The sequence below is a fragment of the Solea senegalensis genome, linkage group LG13, assembly GCF_019176455.1.
Source record: "Solea senegalensis isolate Sse05_10M linkage group LG13, IFAPA_SoseM_1, whole genome shotgun sequence".
Taxonomy (NCBI): domain Eukaryota; kingdom Metazoa; phylum Chordata; class Actinopteri; order Pleuronectiformes; family Soleidae; genus Solea; species Solea senegalensis.
Window position 1 is genome coordinate 11,089,909 of NC_058033.1, and position 17,579 is coordinate 11,107,487.

Sequence of the window (17,579 nt, forward strand, 5' to 3'; positions counted from 1 at the left end):
GTGATGGTCCACTCATCACCTCCACAACATCTGCAGCTGCACCCTGCTACAAAACACACTGAATGTTAGACTCACACATGACTTCACAATAACTTGCTCACTATGTTACAACTGCCAGAATGTTTGAGCACTATCAACACTAACTAAATTCTTTATAGAATCATAATCTAAATAATGACAAACCTGCTGAGAAGTACGCCTCTTCTTGAAGACAATGCGTCTGCGGGGACGCTCCACAGGGACCTCCTGATGAAAATAAAACCAAATCAATCTTGTTACACATTGTAACACAGCTGTATTTGTACATTTATAACAACCTGGACTTGTGATACTTTTCAGGGAATCAAATATTGGAAAATTCAACATTTGCATATGCAACTCAATCTTGACCATCAACTACTAATATAAACAGTGAAATTTGTTTTAACTTATTTAAGAGCAAAATACATTTATATACATTTCACACAATCTGCCCTTACCGCCACAGCCTTGGGCACTCCAGGCCAATCCCCCACCTCCACCTTAGACAAAAAAAAAGAACACAGCAAAAACATTAACTGCATGCACTTCCACAATTTACTGCCCAACACCAGAAGTAAAATGTAACACGCTCAACCGCCTGGTTCCCACAGCTCTTCCAACTTAAAAATGACATTCAAAATAACAAGGTGTTGCATAATCCATTCATGAAATTATACAACTTTCACAGAATGTGCACTTACTGACACAGCCTTGGGAAGTTCAGGCCACTCCTCCACCTTCACCTTAGAAAATAAAAAACAGCAAACAAATTAATTCCATGTTCTTACACAATTTAATGCCAAAGACTAGAAAACAAATACAACTTCTCAAACCTTCTTCCCACAGCTCTTCTTTGGAGCAAAAGGGCTCCTAGGACGCTTGACCCCCTAAATGAAGAAAAACTAAATGATTAAAAAGCAACAACTTTGGATAATAAGCAGTCTTGACAGTTCATTTTTCAAAATGGAATCATTGGCTAATAAACAATCATGCACATTACCGTTGGTCCCTTGGCAGAAGTACTGGGCTCCTTCCGATCAAGATTGCCCGGACGGACACTGTCCATCATCTCCAACATTGGTGGGCTGAACCAGACAGGAGTGAGAGGGATGGAACAATCCTTGTGAGACAAAAAAGAAAAACATTTAATAACAACTTCTGTTGAGAAAACATACAGATAGATACATCAATCAATAAACATAAATATCAAAAGGTGAATTAAAAAGCAAAACATACCCTGAGCTGAACCTTCACTCCCTTAGGGGGCGAGCTGCTCCCCTGTAATGAAAAATATCATTTTATACATGTACATTTTGACCATTTGTGCTGTGAATTGCTTGGAAAAGGTTCTGTTTCTACTAAAGCACAAAGTGTGCAACTCATTTACCGTCCTGCGTGGTTCAACCACCTTCCAATCCAATGGGTTGTGCAACGGACGTGGAGAGCGAGCCTCTCCAACCACAACCAACCTCGGAGCCGGACGAGGAGCAGGAGCGGGAACAGCTGGCAACATGCTACGCGACTCCTCCTGTGCAACAGCCATCTCTAGCTCCTGACTGGATTTGTCGCATAGCAATGTCACCAGTGTCCTCATCCCAGATCCATCGCTCAGGTGAACCTGCAAAATTATGCGATCAAACTCAAATTAAAAATAAAAACTCAAATTAACAGCAATGTCAATACTGTTGCTAACCTGCTAACCAAACTTTGTCAGATCAACTTCTTAATAATGATAATAATAATAATAATAATACAGTAATAACACATTTCATTTATACAGTGCTTTAACAAAGTCTAAAAAAAAACTGTAGTATATTTGTCAACGTAAGAAAGGACAATAAACAAATCATTGCCACTTACCCCATCCCAACTCCACAGGTCACGCTGGCTGAGAGGAAAGAACTCTGCGATAGAGTAGTACCTCACACCTAAACAAACAAAGACACATGATTTAAAAAAAAAACAACCCATTTGCATCATATTAATTTAAAACAAGCTGAATGTGACAGAAATGATCTTTCTCCATTTGCCATAGAAGCCAATGACACATGCAACTTCAATTAGACTGAACTAAATATTTTTGGGCCATACCCTTGCGTGCAGCCACACGGTGAAACTCTTGGCGAAAAAGTTCCTGCAGGTCCTGATCCACGTTTCGGCGTGGAGGGAAGTCCAGGACAAACAGCTATAACAACACATAACATTATTTAAAAACAAGCAATATAATAATCACAAACATGCATTGAAATAAAAAGAAATTATCTACAACAGCCTATAAAGCCACATTCATTATGATTGGAAAGACGTGAACATATTAAAATAATCTTGCCTTCGGCCACCGAGACAAGGCACTGGTGAAAAGCTCCTCAAAGTCCACTGCAGCCTGATCCAATGTCCCCCTGGTCAAGTTGTTGCTGGGTGCAAGAACACAAACAAGGTCAGGTGTCCTGGGAATGATTGCACTCACCATCTCAGTCCTCAGGTCCTTGGCGTCAGCCCCTGGCGTTGACATGAGACCAAAAGAAAGCAGCTTGTGCGAAATCTTCACATGGCCATCAACAATGGCGCGCAGGTGGGAATCACCGACAAAAAGAACAAACTAAAACAATAGAAAAGATTTATTTAGAACATTAATAACTATGCCACACACAAATAATTATGTTTGTAAATTCAAAATAAATACCTTCTTGTCAGGTGACTCGGGTGGGATGATCATCTTGTGACTCCTGCCAGTCAGGGGTGAAACTGGCCAGGTGCTCACACGGTGTCGACGACCAGTACCACGACCTAGTTAAAAAGACAAAACATTAAAATAGAAGAACACATCGCCCAAATACATTGTGCACGTACAAAATACATTAAAGACACTGAACATGTCCACATGCACTCTCCAAAGAATTTAAAGATAACACTTCATGGAAAACAGGTAAACACATACATAAGGGACCACGTGTTGGTGGTGGGAAGCAAGTGGTGGGGACCAGAGGTGCAGATGCCACCACTGCTGCCAGGCGTTCCTCCATCCTCTTCTTGGCCGCGATGGAACGGTTGTGCTTCTTCAGGCGAGGCATCTTCACCTAACCTATAGAAATACAAAAACTCACACAGAAACAGTAAAATATACACCAGAAAACAGTTGTATTAAATGAACACAATAATTTAAACCAATTCCTGTTCCTCTGTAACTTTGTGACGTGCCTGGAAATTCAATCCACTGTAAAAAAACAAACAAAACATACAATTGTAAAAAGCACAATTACAACAAGACTCCCTTTTGTGAGATTCCCATACAAGAACTCAAACACACAGTTACAGAATGTTACACTACCAGCATGTTGTTATTGTTCCTCATAATATGATCATAACTGTGTTGGATTACTATATCAACTGTACTTTAATAATAATTTATGGTTATAAAGCTTACTATAAATATAGGACTAAATAACAATAAAATTTAATTGGCTACTGCCTAGGTGCAGTACCCAGAGTGAGTGTTTCCAGGGATTCCAAAATATTTTTCTCATGCTGTAATAAGCCACTGTGTGTTTCAGAAAGTTATGTGACTTGATTATCATTAGCTAGGTAACTCAGTATTGTTGTTTTAAAAAGCAAATGTTACACATATCCAAACCTGTATTCAATCAGATGCTCGTTTTATAAGCTATAAGGGGAGCAATATGAATAACAAACCAGCCTGATGTGCAGGTCCCTTACTAAGCTGTTAAGGGCCTTAAGCATGATTGGTCAAGCGTAAAGGGAACAATGACAAAGCTGATGTGCTTTAATAATGTGTGAATGACACAGCTTTGTCTATGACGCATTGACTGTGATGCTAATAATTTGGTAACTCCCTGAACACATCATCCTCATTCAGCTCAACAAGCGGAACCTATCTCTACACACACCATTTAAAAGTAGACAAGCTTTGTCTACTTTTAAAGCTATTCCCAACACTTATCTGACACACCCCCAAACACAGTCAATACAGTTTTGCGAAATTCTCACACAAACAATCAAACAACCACAGTCCCACACTATTTCACCTTGTCCACATTCTTATTGTTCCTAATAATATGATCATGAATCTGCTGGTTTACTGTACCAACTGTACTTACTAATTTACAGCCATAATATACTATTTTTAATAAACGTAGTATAAATTTAGGACTAAACAACAGTTACAGCCAGAGTGAGTGTTTTCACACATCCTGGTGGTATACAGTAATATGTTGTTTTGATTTCTGGTCGTTGTTTTCACCCTGACCCCAACAACACAGCACTGGCAGAGCTTCATGTTTCCAGGACAACTAACCCAGAAAAAAACGCATGTGACATCATGATTACATGACTACCGATTGTCAAAATAAGTTTCAGACGTAATGCTACGCCTTTAAAACTTTTGTCAGCCACGAGATCCTCGCTTGTGGGCTATAGAAAAGTCTACAGCTGTGAAATGGAATAACTAGTTCTGTGTGACTGTGGTGGACTCAAATGAAACTTGGGCATGATGGGTAACAGCACTGCCCCTGCCCAAGGGCTATGCTCTATGCAGAGCTTAAAATACATCCATGCGCACACCGCAAAAACATTGTTCAAACTGAAACAAAAACCAACAAAAACACACATCCTACAAACTGTATTTGTGATACAAATAATGGGACTTATTTAAATTACTCCCATCTGCTTTTAACCGTGTATAAAGACAAACTGCATCTAACATGATCAACCATTTGTAAAGCCATGCTAGATGCAAACAAAGACAAGGTCACCAGAAAGCAAAAACAGTGGTAACATTCTTTTAAATTAATCTGTTCATTGGCATCGTTCTCTCTGGCCATGTAAACAAAGAGCTATGTGAACTGATATGCCAACAGCACTTACCTAGAATTATCCGCTGGTTCTGCTGATGAAGTCCAGTAAACACAAAGAAGAAAGACCTTTCAACCGTTGAAGAGACTTTGAAAAAGATGAAATTCACTCAAGTGCAGTCCACTGAAAGCCAAGGCCAAGTAGAACCACGTGCTGTGCAGAAACTACACAACTGAAGGGCACAGTCCTAACAGAGCTGAGTTTTGCCTGACAGACGTGGTAATAGACCAATCAAAAGACAAGTTAGGGGAAAAGAGGCGTGATTTAAAATGCACCAATCAAAAACTGGTTATAAGAATTGGACACAAGTGTAAGTCATTTCCAGTCTGTAGCATTTATTGTCATGACCTTTTTTCCTCCAAATGTGAAAATAAGAAAACAATTTTCCAATTCATTTACTTTAGCATGGTTTTCATTTGTGACCCGCCAAAACAAAACCAGCAACTACTTGATGATCAGACTCTTTGCATGTAGCATTTAGACGACAAAAAAATTTCACCCAAGGAAAATAAAGTATTCTGATTGGCCCATAAAAAGTTGGGGTTTTATCATGCTGGACACTGTATTCAATAGTCCACTGTGCGTTTCAAAACATTATGGCTACATTATTATTAGCTAGCTCAGTATTGTGGTTTTAAAACAATGTTACACACATTGAAACTTGTGTTCAGTCAGAACACTGCATTACAAGCCGTAACAGGAGCATGTGACCATCTGCTGTTCATATGAATAACAAACCAACCTGATATGCAGGGCGGCTCACAGGTAAAGGGAACAATGGCAAAGCTGATGTGCTTGAATAGTGTGTGAAAGACACAGCTTTTTATATAAAGCATTGACTGTGATGCTAATGATTCAGAAACTCTCTGAACACATCATCCTCAATCAGCTCATTCAGCAACAGACTGAACCACCACACCAACACAGACACACTATAATGTATTTTTTTTATATTAGAAATTTGTGTCTATCTTTGATCCTTCTAACTATGACAATACTACATTTCTTGTTTCCCATTTTTATGACATATATACTCATGTTTTATTTCACTTTAGTTTTTTCTCTGAAAATCCTCTGGGGTCTCTTCATAGAACCATTGGAATCCCAAGACCTGTTTTTACTACTGAAATATTTTAGCAGGGCTCTCAAGTTTTGAAGTCAGTTCAGAGTAACATTTTGTCAGGACCAACAAAGTTAGGTGAAGGGTGCAAATGGTGAGGGGATAAGATTGTGTGTTGTAGGCGTTGGTGGCAGATATTGACACAAAGGTAGGGGGATGACATCTTTTATATAGTCAAATGTGACTCGCATGGCGACGTAGACGCACAGACACTCGCGAGCCCTCAAGCTCGAACCCGTTGATTACCGCTTGCGGTACTAGTTATTATTATTTTTCCTCTAAATGAATCGCCTTTTTGAGGTCTTTCCCATACACGAAAACTCACCAACTTTTGCAAGTGCATCAAACCTGGTGTAAATTTACGTCTGAAAGTACTTCGGGGACACTGCGTACAAAATTGGAAGTGGGCGGGGCTTACGAAAATGAAAAACAGCTTTCATCAGGCCGATTTTTCTCTTGTTTCACGTACATGCACGAAAGTTGGTACACATGTTAAGCATGTCAGGACGGTCCAAAAAGTCCGTGCTGGCGCCTCTGTAAGTCCTACAGGAAGGCCGCCATTTTGGGTTGAACGGCCATTTTTGGCCTATTTTGGCCATTTCGCAGCAATGGTATGTGAACGAACTTGTCCTCGAGCTTTCATGGAATCACCTCTAAACTTGGTGAGGTCACTGTGGACAAGTTGAGGATCTTAAGTTATTAAAATGCTTCTTATAAGTATCATGGTTTTCAAGATAGGGGGCGCCAAATTTGGGGAAAATTACGAATTTCTCGCAACGCACAACAAAACTCTTATAACTTTGTGATGGAAGGTCCGATCTTAACCAAACTTGTGTCGATCGATGATGGGCCCTTGCTGAAGATGCCTATGCAAAAACTGTCAAGTTTGTAAACATCGCCTCCTGGTGGTGGCAGAAAATCTAAAAAAAAAAGTTACTTTTACAATTTCGGGAATAACTTTTACAGAAATTATTGTATCAAACTCAAAATTGGTTAAAAGACTCTAAACACAAGGTAGACTATGCGTGCTCAATATGATGGCGTATCGTTACATGATGTTGCCATGGTAATGATGCAAAGTCGGATTTTTGCGTCAAAAAAACACACTGCTACAACTTTGCGAATCCTAGTCCCATCTGAACCAAACTTGCTAGGATTGATGATAGTCCGGCCCAGAAGACGTCTATATGAAAATATTCAATTTCGGGAACACCGCCCCCTGGTGACAAAGACAATATGACCCTTGGTATTTGAATGAACTAGTCCTAGAGTTCTAGTGCGATCACCTTTAAACTTGGTCAGGTCACTGTGAACCAATTGAGGAGCTTAAGTTATCAAAAGTTTTTTAAAATGTCTCATGGTGTACGAGATAGGGGGCGCCAAAGTGGGTGTAAATTCCTATTTTTCACAACAAAAAGCAAAACTCTTATAACTTTGCGAAGGAAGATCCAATCCCAACCAAACTTCCTATGATTGATAATGGGTAGTTGCTGAAGGCGACTATATTGCTGAAAACAATACATTTTGAAAACAGCGCCTCCTGGTGGTGGTAGAAAATACAAAAAAAAAAAAAACTGTTACAACTTTGCCAATCCTGGTCCAATCTGAACCAAACTTGCTGGGATTGTTGATAGTCTGGCCCTGAACAAACCTATGTGAAAATATTTCAAGTCAAAATCAGCGCCCCCTGGTGAAAGTGGACGGGCCAAAAACCTGCTCCACCCCCTAAAACTTGTGGTCCTGAGGAGCACGTTTAATGTACATGCACAAAACTTGGTGCACGTGTTCCTTAGGTCGGGCCGGTCAAAAAAGTCAGCGTAGCCTATGCTCTAAAACTAACAGGAAAGCCGCCATCTTGGATTGAAAGTAAATGCTTTGCTGATTTTGGCCATTTCACACCAATGATATTTGAACAGATTTGTCCTAGATCTTTCATGGGATCACCTTCAAACTTGGTGAGGTCACTTTGGACAAGTTGAGGATCCAAAGGTATCAAAATCTTTTCAATAGGTATTATGGCGTAAGAGTAAGGGGCCGGCAAAGTTGGTAAAAATTTTAATGTTTCGCCACAGGCAACAAAACTCTTATAACTTTGCGATAGAAGGTCACATCCCAACCAAATTACCTAGGGTTGATGATGGACCATTGCTGAAGAAGTCTGTGAAAAAAACGTAAATTTTGAGCACAGTGCCTCCTTGTGGTAACAAAATATACAAAAAAAAACAATTTCGGTTATAACTTTTACAGAGTTATTCGTATCAAACTCAAAAATTGGGAAAACATTTAAAACACATGTTCGATGATGCGTGCTTAATATGATAACAAATCGTTCAACGGTGTTGCCACAGCAACACTGCAAAGTCAGATATTTGTGACAAAAAACAAACTGCTACAACTTTACGAATCCGAGTCCGATCTGAACCAAACTTGCTTGGATTGATGATAGTCTGGCCCTGAAGACGCCTATATGAAAATATTCACTTTCAAAAACAGCGCCCCCTGGTGACAGCAGACACTATGACACCTGATATTTGAATGAACTAATCCTAGAGTTTTTATGCGATCATCTTGAAAGTTGGTGAGGTCACTGTGAACAAGTTGCCGAGCATAAGTTCCTGAAAGCTTTTTAAAATGTCGCTCGGTGTACGAGATAGGGGGCGCCAAAGTTGGTGTTCATTCATATTTTTCACAACAAAAGGTGAAACTCTTACAACCCGTAAAACTTGTCCTCCTGAGGAGCACGTTGAATGTACATGCACAAACTTGGTACTCACGCGTTCCTTAGGTCCAGACGGTCAAAAAAGTCAGTGTAGCCGAAGCTCTAAAACGAACAGGAAAGCCGCCATCTTGGATTGAAAGTACATTTTTGGCAGATTTTGGCCATTTCGCACCAATGGTATGTGAACGCACTTGTCATAGAGCTTTTATGGGATCACCTTCAAACTAGGTGAGGTCACTGTGGACAAGTTGAGGATCTAAAGTTATTAAAAGTTTTTCAAAATGTCGCATGGTTTTCGAGATAGGGGGCGCCAAAGTTGGTGTTCATTCATATTTTTCTCAACAAAAGGCTAAACTCTTATAACCCCAAAAACTTGTCCTCCTGAGGAGCACGTTGAATGTACATGCACTAAACCTGGTACTCACACGTTCCTTAGGTCGGGACGGTCAAAAAATTCAAAGCAGCCTATGCTCTAAAACTAACAGGAAAGCCGCCATCTTGGATTGAAAGTAAATGTATTGCAGATTTTGGCCATTTCGCATCAATGGTATGTGAACGCACTTGTCATAGAGCTTTAATGGGATCACCTTCAAACTTTGTGAGGTCACTGTGGACAAGTTGAGGATCCAAAGGTATCAAAATCTTTTCATTAAGTATCACGGCGAACAAGAAGAAGGGCAGCAAAGTTGGCGAAAATCACGATTCCTCGCAACACACATCAATTTCTTATAACTTTGCCATGGAAGGTCAGATATTGACCAAACTAGTGACAATCGATGATGGGCCCTTGCTAAAGATGTCTATGCAAAAACTGTAAATTTTGAAAACATCGCCTCCTGGTGGTGGCAAACAATAGGAAGTCTGGTATTTCGCAACACACAACAAACTCTTATAACTTTGCGATTGAAGGTCAGATCTTAACCAAACTTGTGATGATAGATGATGGGCTTTTGCTAAAGATGCCTAAGCAAAAACTGTAAATTTTGGAAACAGCGCCACCTGGTGGTAACAGAAAGTACAAGTTCACAATTTCCCTTATAACTTTAACAAATTTCCTTGTATCAAACTCAAAATTTGGGAAAACATTCAAAACACATGGTAGATGATGCGTGCCTAATATGATAACAAATTGTTCAACAGTGTTGCAATGACAACACTGCAAAGTCAGATATTTGCGACAAAAAACAAACTGCTACCACTTTGCGAATGCTATTCCAATCTGAACCAAACTTGCTAGGATTGATGATAGTCAATCCCTGAAGATGCCTGTATGAAAATATTCACTTTCAAAAACAGTGCCCCCTGTTGACGGCAGACAATATGACGTCTGGTATTTCGCTACAACAACAAACTCTTATAACTTTGCGATAGAAGGTCAGATCTTAACCAAACTCGTGACGATCGATGATGGGATCTTGCTGAAGATGCTTGTGCAAAAACTGTACATTTTGAAAACAGCGCCTTCTGGTGGTAACATAAAATACAAGTTCACAATTTCCCTTATAACTTTAACAAATTTCATTGTATCATACTCAAAATGAATGAAAACATGTAAAACACATGGTAGATGATGCTTGCTGAATATGATAACAAATCGTTCAACGGTGTTGACATAAGAACACTGCACAGGATCTACTCTACTGAGTGGTTCGTCAGTGCAGTAACCTTTGTTCGCCACATGATGGAGGCATTTGCCTACAAATCTATCAAATCTAACATTTACAGTTTCTCATGCTGCTCTGAAAGGGAAAGATGGGGCAAAAGGTACTGCAAGAGGGGCCAAGGAAAAAAAAAAACAGGGAAAATGGGAAGAGAGAAAAAGTAACAGAGGGAAAAAAGAGAAAATGCACCCTAAATTCTTATACCATCAGATGTTCTATCACAAAAATAACTAGTTATTTCTAAAATTCAGCTTCAATTCTGATACCATCAGTTGTTTTTCACAAAAATAACAACTTATAGACAAAATCACACTGTTAGACCTCAGACCTCAGACCGGCCCTGAACATGTCTGTAAAGGATGACCTCCTTACAGGAAGTACAACTCCCGAAACAGGAAGTAATGTCTGACATTCTCCGATCCACACGAAACTTATTATGTAAGTCAAGGTACCTTCCCTAAACATGTTTACGGACACGCCTTTCACCCAACAGGAAGACGGCCATTTTAAACGGACACGCCTGACATTGCGCGGGGATGCAGCTGAAAATAACCAGTACCACAAGCAGTGAATGAACGGAAGATGAGGAAGAGGACTCGCGCTGCAACGTGGACGCACGGGGACTCGCGAGCCGTCAAGCTCGAACCCGTTGATTACCGCTTGCGGTACTAGTTCTTATTCTTATTATTATTATTCCTCCAAATGAATCGCGTTTTTGAGGCCTTTCCCATGCCCCAAAACTCACCAAATTTTGCAACCCCATCAGACCTGGTGTAAAATTACGTATATCAGTGTTTCAAGGAATGTGCGTCAAAAAATGGAAGAGGGCGGGGCTAAAAACTGACGCAAAAAACTTCTATTAGGTCATCTGCTCTCGGGTTTAACGTACATGAACGAAACTTGGCACACATGTTCATGAGGTGGGGACGGTCAAAAAAGTCGATGACAACTTCCCTGTGAATCCTACAGGAAGGCCGCCATCTTGGATTGCACTCCAAAACAGAGGCGATTTTGGCCATTTCGCACCATCGGTATTTGAACTAACTTGTCCTAGAGCTTACATGGGATCACGTTCAAACTTGGTGAGGTCACTGTGGACAAGTTGGGGATCTAACGATGCTTATGGTTAGTTGAAATGTCGCATGGCGTACGAGAAAAGGGCCGGCAAAGTTGGCGAAAATTTGTAATTTCTCGCTACACGCAACGAAACTCTTATAACTTTGTGATGGAAGGTCCGATCGTAACCAAACTTGTGGCGATCGATGATGGGCCCTTGCTGAAGATGCCTATGCAAAAACTGTTAAGTTTGTAAACATCGCCTCCTGGTGGTGGCAGAAAATCAAAAAAAAAAAGTTACTTTTACAATTTCGGGAATAACTTTTACAGAAATGATTGTATCAAACTCAAAATTGGTTAAAAGATTAAAACACATGGTAGATATGCGTGCTAATATGATGGCAAATCGTTAACGGTGTTGCCATAGCAACATGCAAAGTCAGATTTTTGTGACAAAAAAACAAACTGCTACAACTTTGCGAATCCTTGTCAATCTGAACCAAACTTGCTTGATTGATGATAGTCCGGCCCTGAAGACGCCTATATGAAAATATTCACTTTCAAGAACAGCACCCCCTGTGTGACGGAGACAATAATGGACGCTCTGGTCATTTGAAAGGAAATTAAAATCCTGAGGAGCAGAATGTTCTTGGTTGTAGGCGACGGTCACCGTTTGAAACATCGGTGAGGTCACCAATGGTATGTGAACAACCCAGTTGAGGTCACTGTGGACTCTAAAGAGCACAAAAGTTTTTACATGCACTAAACTTGGTACTCACGCGTTCCTTAGGTCAGGACGGTCAAAAAATTCAAAGCAGCCTATGCTCTAAAACGAACGGGAAAGCCGCCATCTTGGATTGAAAGTACATTTTTGCAGATTTTGGCCATTTCGCACCAATGGTATGTGAACGCACTTGTCATAGAGCTTTCATGGGATCACCTTGAAACTTTGTGAGGTCACTGTGAACAAGTTGAGGATCCAAAGGTATCAAAATCTTTTCATTAAGTATCACGGCGAACAAGAAGAAGGTCAGGAAAGTTGGCGAAAATCACGATTCCTCGCAACACACAACAATCTCTTATAACTTTGCCATGGAAGGTCAGATATTAACCAAACAAGTGACAATCGATGATGGGCCCTTGCTAAAGATGTCTATGCAAAAACTGTAAATTTTGAAAACATCGCCTCCTGGTGGTGGCAAACACTAGGAAGTCTGGTATTTCGCAACACACAACAAACTCTTATAACTTTGCGATTGAAGGTCAGATCTTAACCAAACTTGTGATGATCGATGATGGGCTTTTGCTGAAGATGCCTATGCAAAAACTGTAAATTTTGGAAACAGCGCCACCTGGTGGTAACAGAAAGTACAAGTTCACAATTTCCCTTATAACTTTAACAAATTTCCTTGTATCAAACTCAAAATTTGGGAAAACATTCAAAACACATGGTAGATGATGCGTGCCTAATATGATAACAAATTAATCAACAGTGTTGCCATGACAACACTGCAAAGTCAGATATTTGCGACAAAAAACAAACTGCTACCACTTTGCGAATACTATTCCAATCTGAACCAAACTTGCTAGGATTGATGATATTCAATCCCTGAAGATGCCTATGTGAAAATATTCACTTTCAAAAACAGTGCCCCCTGTTGACGGCAGACAATATGACGTCTGGTATTTCGCTACAACAACAAACTCTTATAACTTTGCGATGGAAGGTCAGATCTTAACCAAACTCGATGACGATCGATGATGGGATATTGCTGAAGATGCTTATGCAACAACTGTACATTTTGAAAACAGCGCCTTCTGGTGGTAACAGAAAATACAATTTCACAATTTCCCTTATAACTTTAACAAATGTCATTGTATCATACGACGGTCAAAAAAATGAATGAAAGCCGCCATCTTGGATTGAAAAACATTTTTGCAGATTTTGGCCATTTCGCACCAATGGTATGAACGCACTTGTCATAGAGCATGGGATCACCTTGAAACTTTGTGAGGTACTGTGAACAAGTTGAGGATCCAAACATCGTTAAGTATCACGGCGAACAAGAAGAACGGTTTTGCCTGGCTTATAACTTTGCAAAAGGTCAGATCTTAACCAAACTTGTGATGATCGATGATGGGCTTTTGCTGAAGATGCCTATGCAAAAACTGTAAATTTTGAAACAGCGCCACCTGTGGTCAGAAAGTACAAGTTCACAATTTCCCTTATAACTTTAACATTGTATCAAACTCAAAATTTGGGAAAACATTCAAAACACATGGTAGATGATGCGTGCCTAATATGATGGAGTGTTGCCATTTGCAAAGTCAGATATTTGCGACAAAAAACAAACTGCTACCACTTTGCGAATACTATTCCAATCTGAACCAAACTTGCCATTTACAGTATTCTCATGCTGCTCTAATTGGGATTGTTGTATCCACTTGAAACTTGATACATGAGACCTCAGACCCGTCCGGAACATGTCTGTAAAGCAGTAATGCCAAAGTCAAATACACGGGGGGCCAAAATAAAAAAAATGGTACAGGTGGAGGGTTAAATATTTATTAAAACTTGCAATTACTGCACATATTGAACCAATACCAATACAAAAGCCTATATTGCTCTCAATCATTAAATTAATTTAAATTAAATTAAATTAAATTAAATTAAGCAAAATATAAATAAAATCAGTTGCAATATTTTCTTAAGGCTCTTTCAGTAACAAATTGAAAACATTTTTCCTTCTTCTTTTTAACAGGTAAACAGCAAAATGTTATTTTCCTTCAAAGCTCAATGGCAAGATAAATGCAAAAATGAAACAGCATGTTACAAAACAAATCAGTGTGCTGCTCTGATCCTCACCAATGTTTGTCTTTTATAATAAAATTAGAAGTTAATGCAAACTTGAAAAGTGCAAAACAGTTGCAAGTTTCATAGTGCCTTCTTAAGTTATATTCTTTCATAACGACACACTGTCTCCACACACAAGACACACAGGCTTTCCTTTTACTTCGGTGAACATTATTCTGCCTCCCACCTGTCTTGAAAACCCTGTTTTCACCGTCTACTTTTCTATTTGTCTATTTGGGGGAGAGGGAGATGAAAAATGACAGCAATGTTTAGTCCTCCACTGTGACTGTGATGCTGTTCATGAATGATGACACGGGATCGCACTCGCAGTGCATCTTGGGATTTGTAGTATTATGGTGCTGAGGGCACATAATAGTGCAAGCCGGTTTTAATAGTAATTAAAAATCATCCCGCTGGGCCAGACATAACTCATTCACGGGCCTTGATTCTGACATATGTGCTGTAAAGGATAACCTCCCTACAGGAAGTAGAACTCCCGAAACAGGAAGTCAAGTCTAACATTTTCCAATCTTCACAAAACTTGATATGTGAGTCAAAGGAACGTCCCTGAACACGTTTACGGACACACCTTTCACCAAACAGGAAGTCGGCCATTTTAAACAGGAAGTGCCATCTAACTTAGCACATGGACGCTGAAAATAGTCTAAGCTGAAAATTACTACTGCCGCAAGCGGTGAATGAACGGAAGATGAGCTAGACGTCTCGCACGGCGAGGTGGGCGCAGGGAGACCCGCGAGCCGTCAAGCTCGAACCCGTTGATTACCGCTTGTTATTATTATTATTAGGGTTCGAGCAACAAGGTTGCAAGAACCCTCTTGAAACTGGAAGGATTATTATTATTATTATTATTATTATTATTCTTATTATTCCCCCAAATGAATCGCCTTTTTGAGGCCTTTCCCATACCCCAAAACTCACCAATTTTTGTGACCGCATCAATCCTGGTGTAAATTTACGTCTGAAAAAGGTTCGGGGAATGTGCGTCGAAAATTGAATGTGGGAGGGGCCAATAAGTGCGGCGCCACCTGTCCAAATTCACCATGACCAACACAAATATCGCACATGCACGAAATTCGGTACACATGTGTAGTGGGTCAGGATGAAGAAAAAATTACATTATGACCATGATCCAAACCCAACAGGAATCCGCCATCTTGGGTTGATTGGCGATTTTTTGGCGATTTTGGCGAATTCGCAGCAATGGTATTTGAACTAACTCCTCCTAGAGTTTTCGTGCGATCACCTTCAAACTTGGTGAGGTCCCTGTGGACCAGTTGAGGAGCTCACGGTATCAAAAGTTTTTCAAATGTCACATGGCGCGCGAGATAGGGGGCGGCAAAGTTCGTGATGATTCTGATGTTTCGCATCAGAAAAACAAAACTCTTATAACTTTGCGATGGAAGGTCCGATCCAAACCAAACTTGCTATGATTGATGATGGGCCATGGCTGAAGACGTCTATGAAAAAACGGTGAAGTTTGAAAACAGCGCCTCCTTGTGGTGAAAGAAAATACACCAAAAAAAAGTTTTTTTACGATTTCGGGAATAACTTTTACACAGATAATCGTACCGCACTCAAAATTGGTGACAACAGTCAAAACACATGGTAGATGATGTGTGATCAATATGACGACGAATCGTTTAACGGTGTTGCCATGGCAACGACGCAAAGTCGGATTTTTGGGACAAAAAATCAAACTGCTACAACTTCGCGAATCCTGGTCCGATCTGAACCAAACTTGCTAGGATTGATGACAGTCCGGCCCTAAAGACGTCTATATGAAAATATTCAATTTCGAAAACAGCGCCCCCTGTTGACAGCAGACAGTATGACAGCTTGTATTTCAATTATCTCCTCCTAGAGCTTTTGTGCGATCACCTTCAAACTTGGTGAGATCAATGTGGACGAGTTGAGCATCAAAAGTTATCAAAAGCTTTTTAAAATATTGTATGGCGTACGAGATAGGGGGCGCCAAAGTTGGAGATAATAATAATTTTTCACAACAGACAATGAAACTCTTATAACTTTGCGACGGAAGGTCTGATCCCAACCAAACTTGCTATAGTTGATGATGGTTAGTTGCTGAAGACGACTGTGTTGCTGAAACGGTACATTTTGAAAACAGCGCCTCCTGGTGGTGGTAGAAAATTCTAAAAAAACAAACTGTTACAACTTTGCCAATCCTGGTCCGATCTGAACCAAACTTGCAAGGATTGATGACAGTCCGGCCCTGAACACGTCTATATGAAAATATTAATTTTCAAATACAGCGCCCCCTGGTGACAGCAGACAGAATTACATTTATAGTTTTTGATGCTGCTCCAACAGGGATTGTTGTATCCACTTGAAACTTAGTATGTGGGACCCCAGACCCTTCCTCAACATGTCCGTAAAAGGTCACCTCCCTACAGGAAGTGGAACGCCCGAAACAGGAAGTAAAGTCTTACATTGTCCGATTGACACAAAACTAGATATGTGAGTTACGGGACCTTCCCTGAACATGTTTCCAGAGACGAACAGGAAGTTGGCCATTTTAAACAGGAAGTGCCCGCTAACTTTGCAGTACGTTGTCCAATTTGCACAAAACCTTATATGTCACACCAGGGACCTGTCCTGAGCATGTCTGCAAAAGATGACCTCCCAACAGGAAGTGGAATGCCCGAAACAGGAAGTCAACTCTAAGATTGTCCGATCTGCACAAAACTTGATATGTAAGACAAGGGAACTTCCCTGAACACGTTTACGGACGCGCATTTGACCGAACAGGAAGTCGGCCATTTTAAACAGGAAGTGCCCTATAACTTTGCCATACGTTGCCGATCCCCCCCGAAATTTGGATCGACATGTGCGGGGGGGAAGCTGAAAATAACGTACTGAAAATAACTAGTACTGAAAATAACTAGTACCGCGCGCGGTGAATGAACGGGTGAGAGCGCGAGGCGCGCGGGGAGCCGTGGCACACGGCGACTCGCGCGGGTCGGCTCGAACCCGTTCAGAACCGCGCGCGGTACTAGTTATTATTATTCTTATTATTCCCCCAAATGAATCGCCTTTTTGAGGCCTTTCCCATACCCCAAAACTCACCAATTTTTGTGACCGCATCAATCCTGGTGTAAATTTACGTCTGAAAAAGGTTCAGGGAATGTGCGTCGAAAATTGAATGTGGGAGGGGCCAATAAGTGCGGCGCCACCTGTCCAAATTCACCATGACCAACACAAATATCGCACATGCACGAAATTCGGTACACATGTGTAGTG

General features: G+C 40.5%; 1 protein-coding gene across 1 annotated transcript; it reads right to left on the reverse strand.

The window, feature by feature from the left end:
* Positions 1-681: 681 nt before the first annotated feature.
* LOC122779277 lies at positions 682-5,095 on the reverse strand. The gene is made up of 11 exons (XM_044041447.1): positions 4,903-5,095; positions 2,960-3,235; positions 2,705-2,808; positions 2,351-2,620; positions 2,113-2,206; positions 1,882-1,949; positions 1,409-1,639; positions 1,258-1,299; positions 1,022-1,141; positions 855-908; positions 682-764 (listed from the first exon to the last, which is right to left on the reverse strand). Exons 2-11 carry the CDS (start codon positions 3,090-3,092, stop codon positions 693-695), a joined length of 1,188 nt encoding a protein of 395 aa, XP_043897382.1. The 5' UTR covers positions 3,093-3,235; positions 4,903-5,095; the 3' UTR covers positions 682-692.
* Between the last annotated feature and the right edge of the window lie 12,484 nt (positions 5,096-17,579).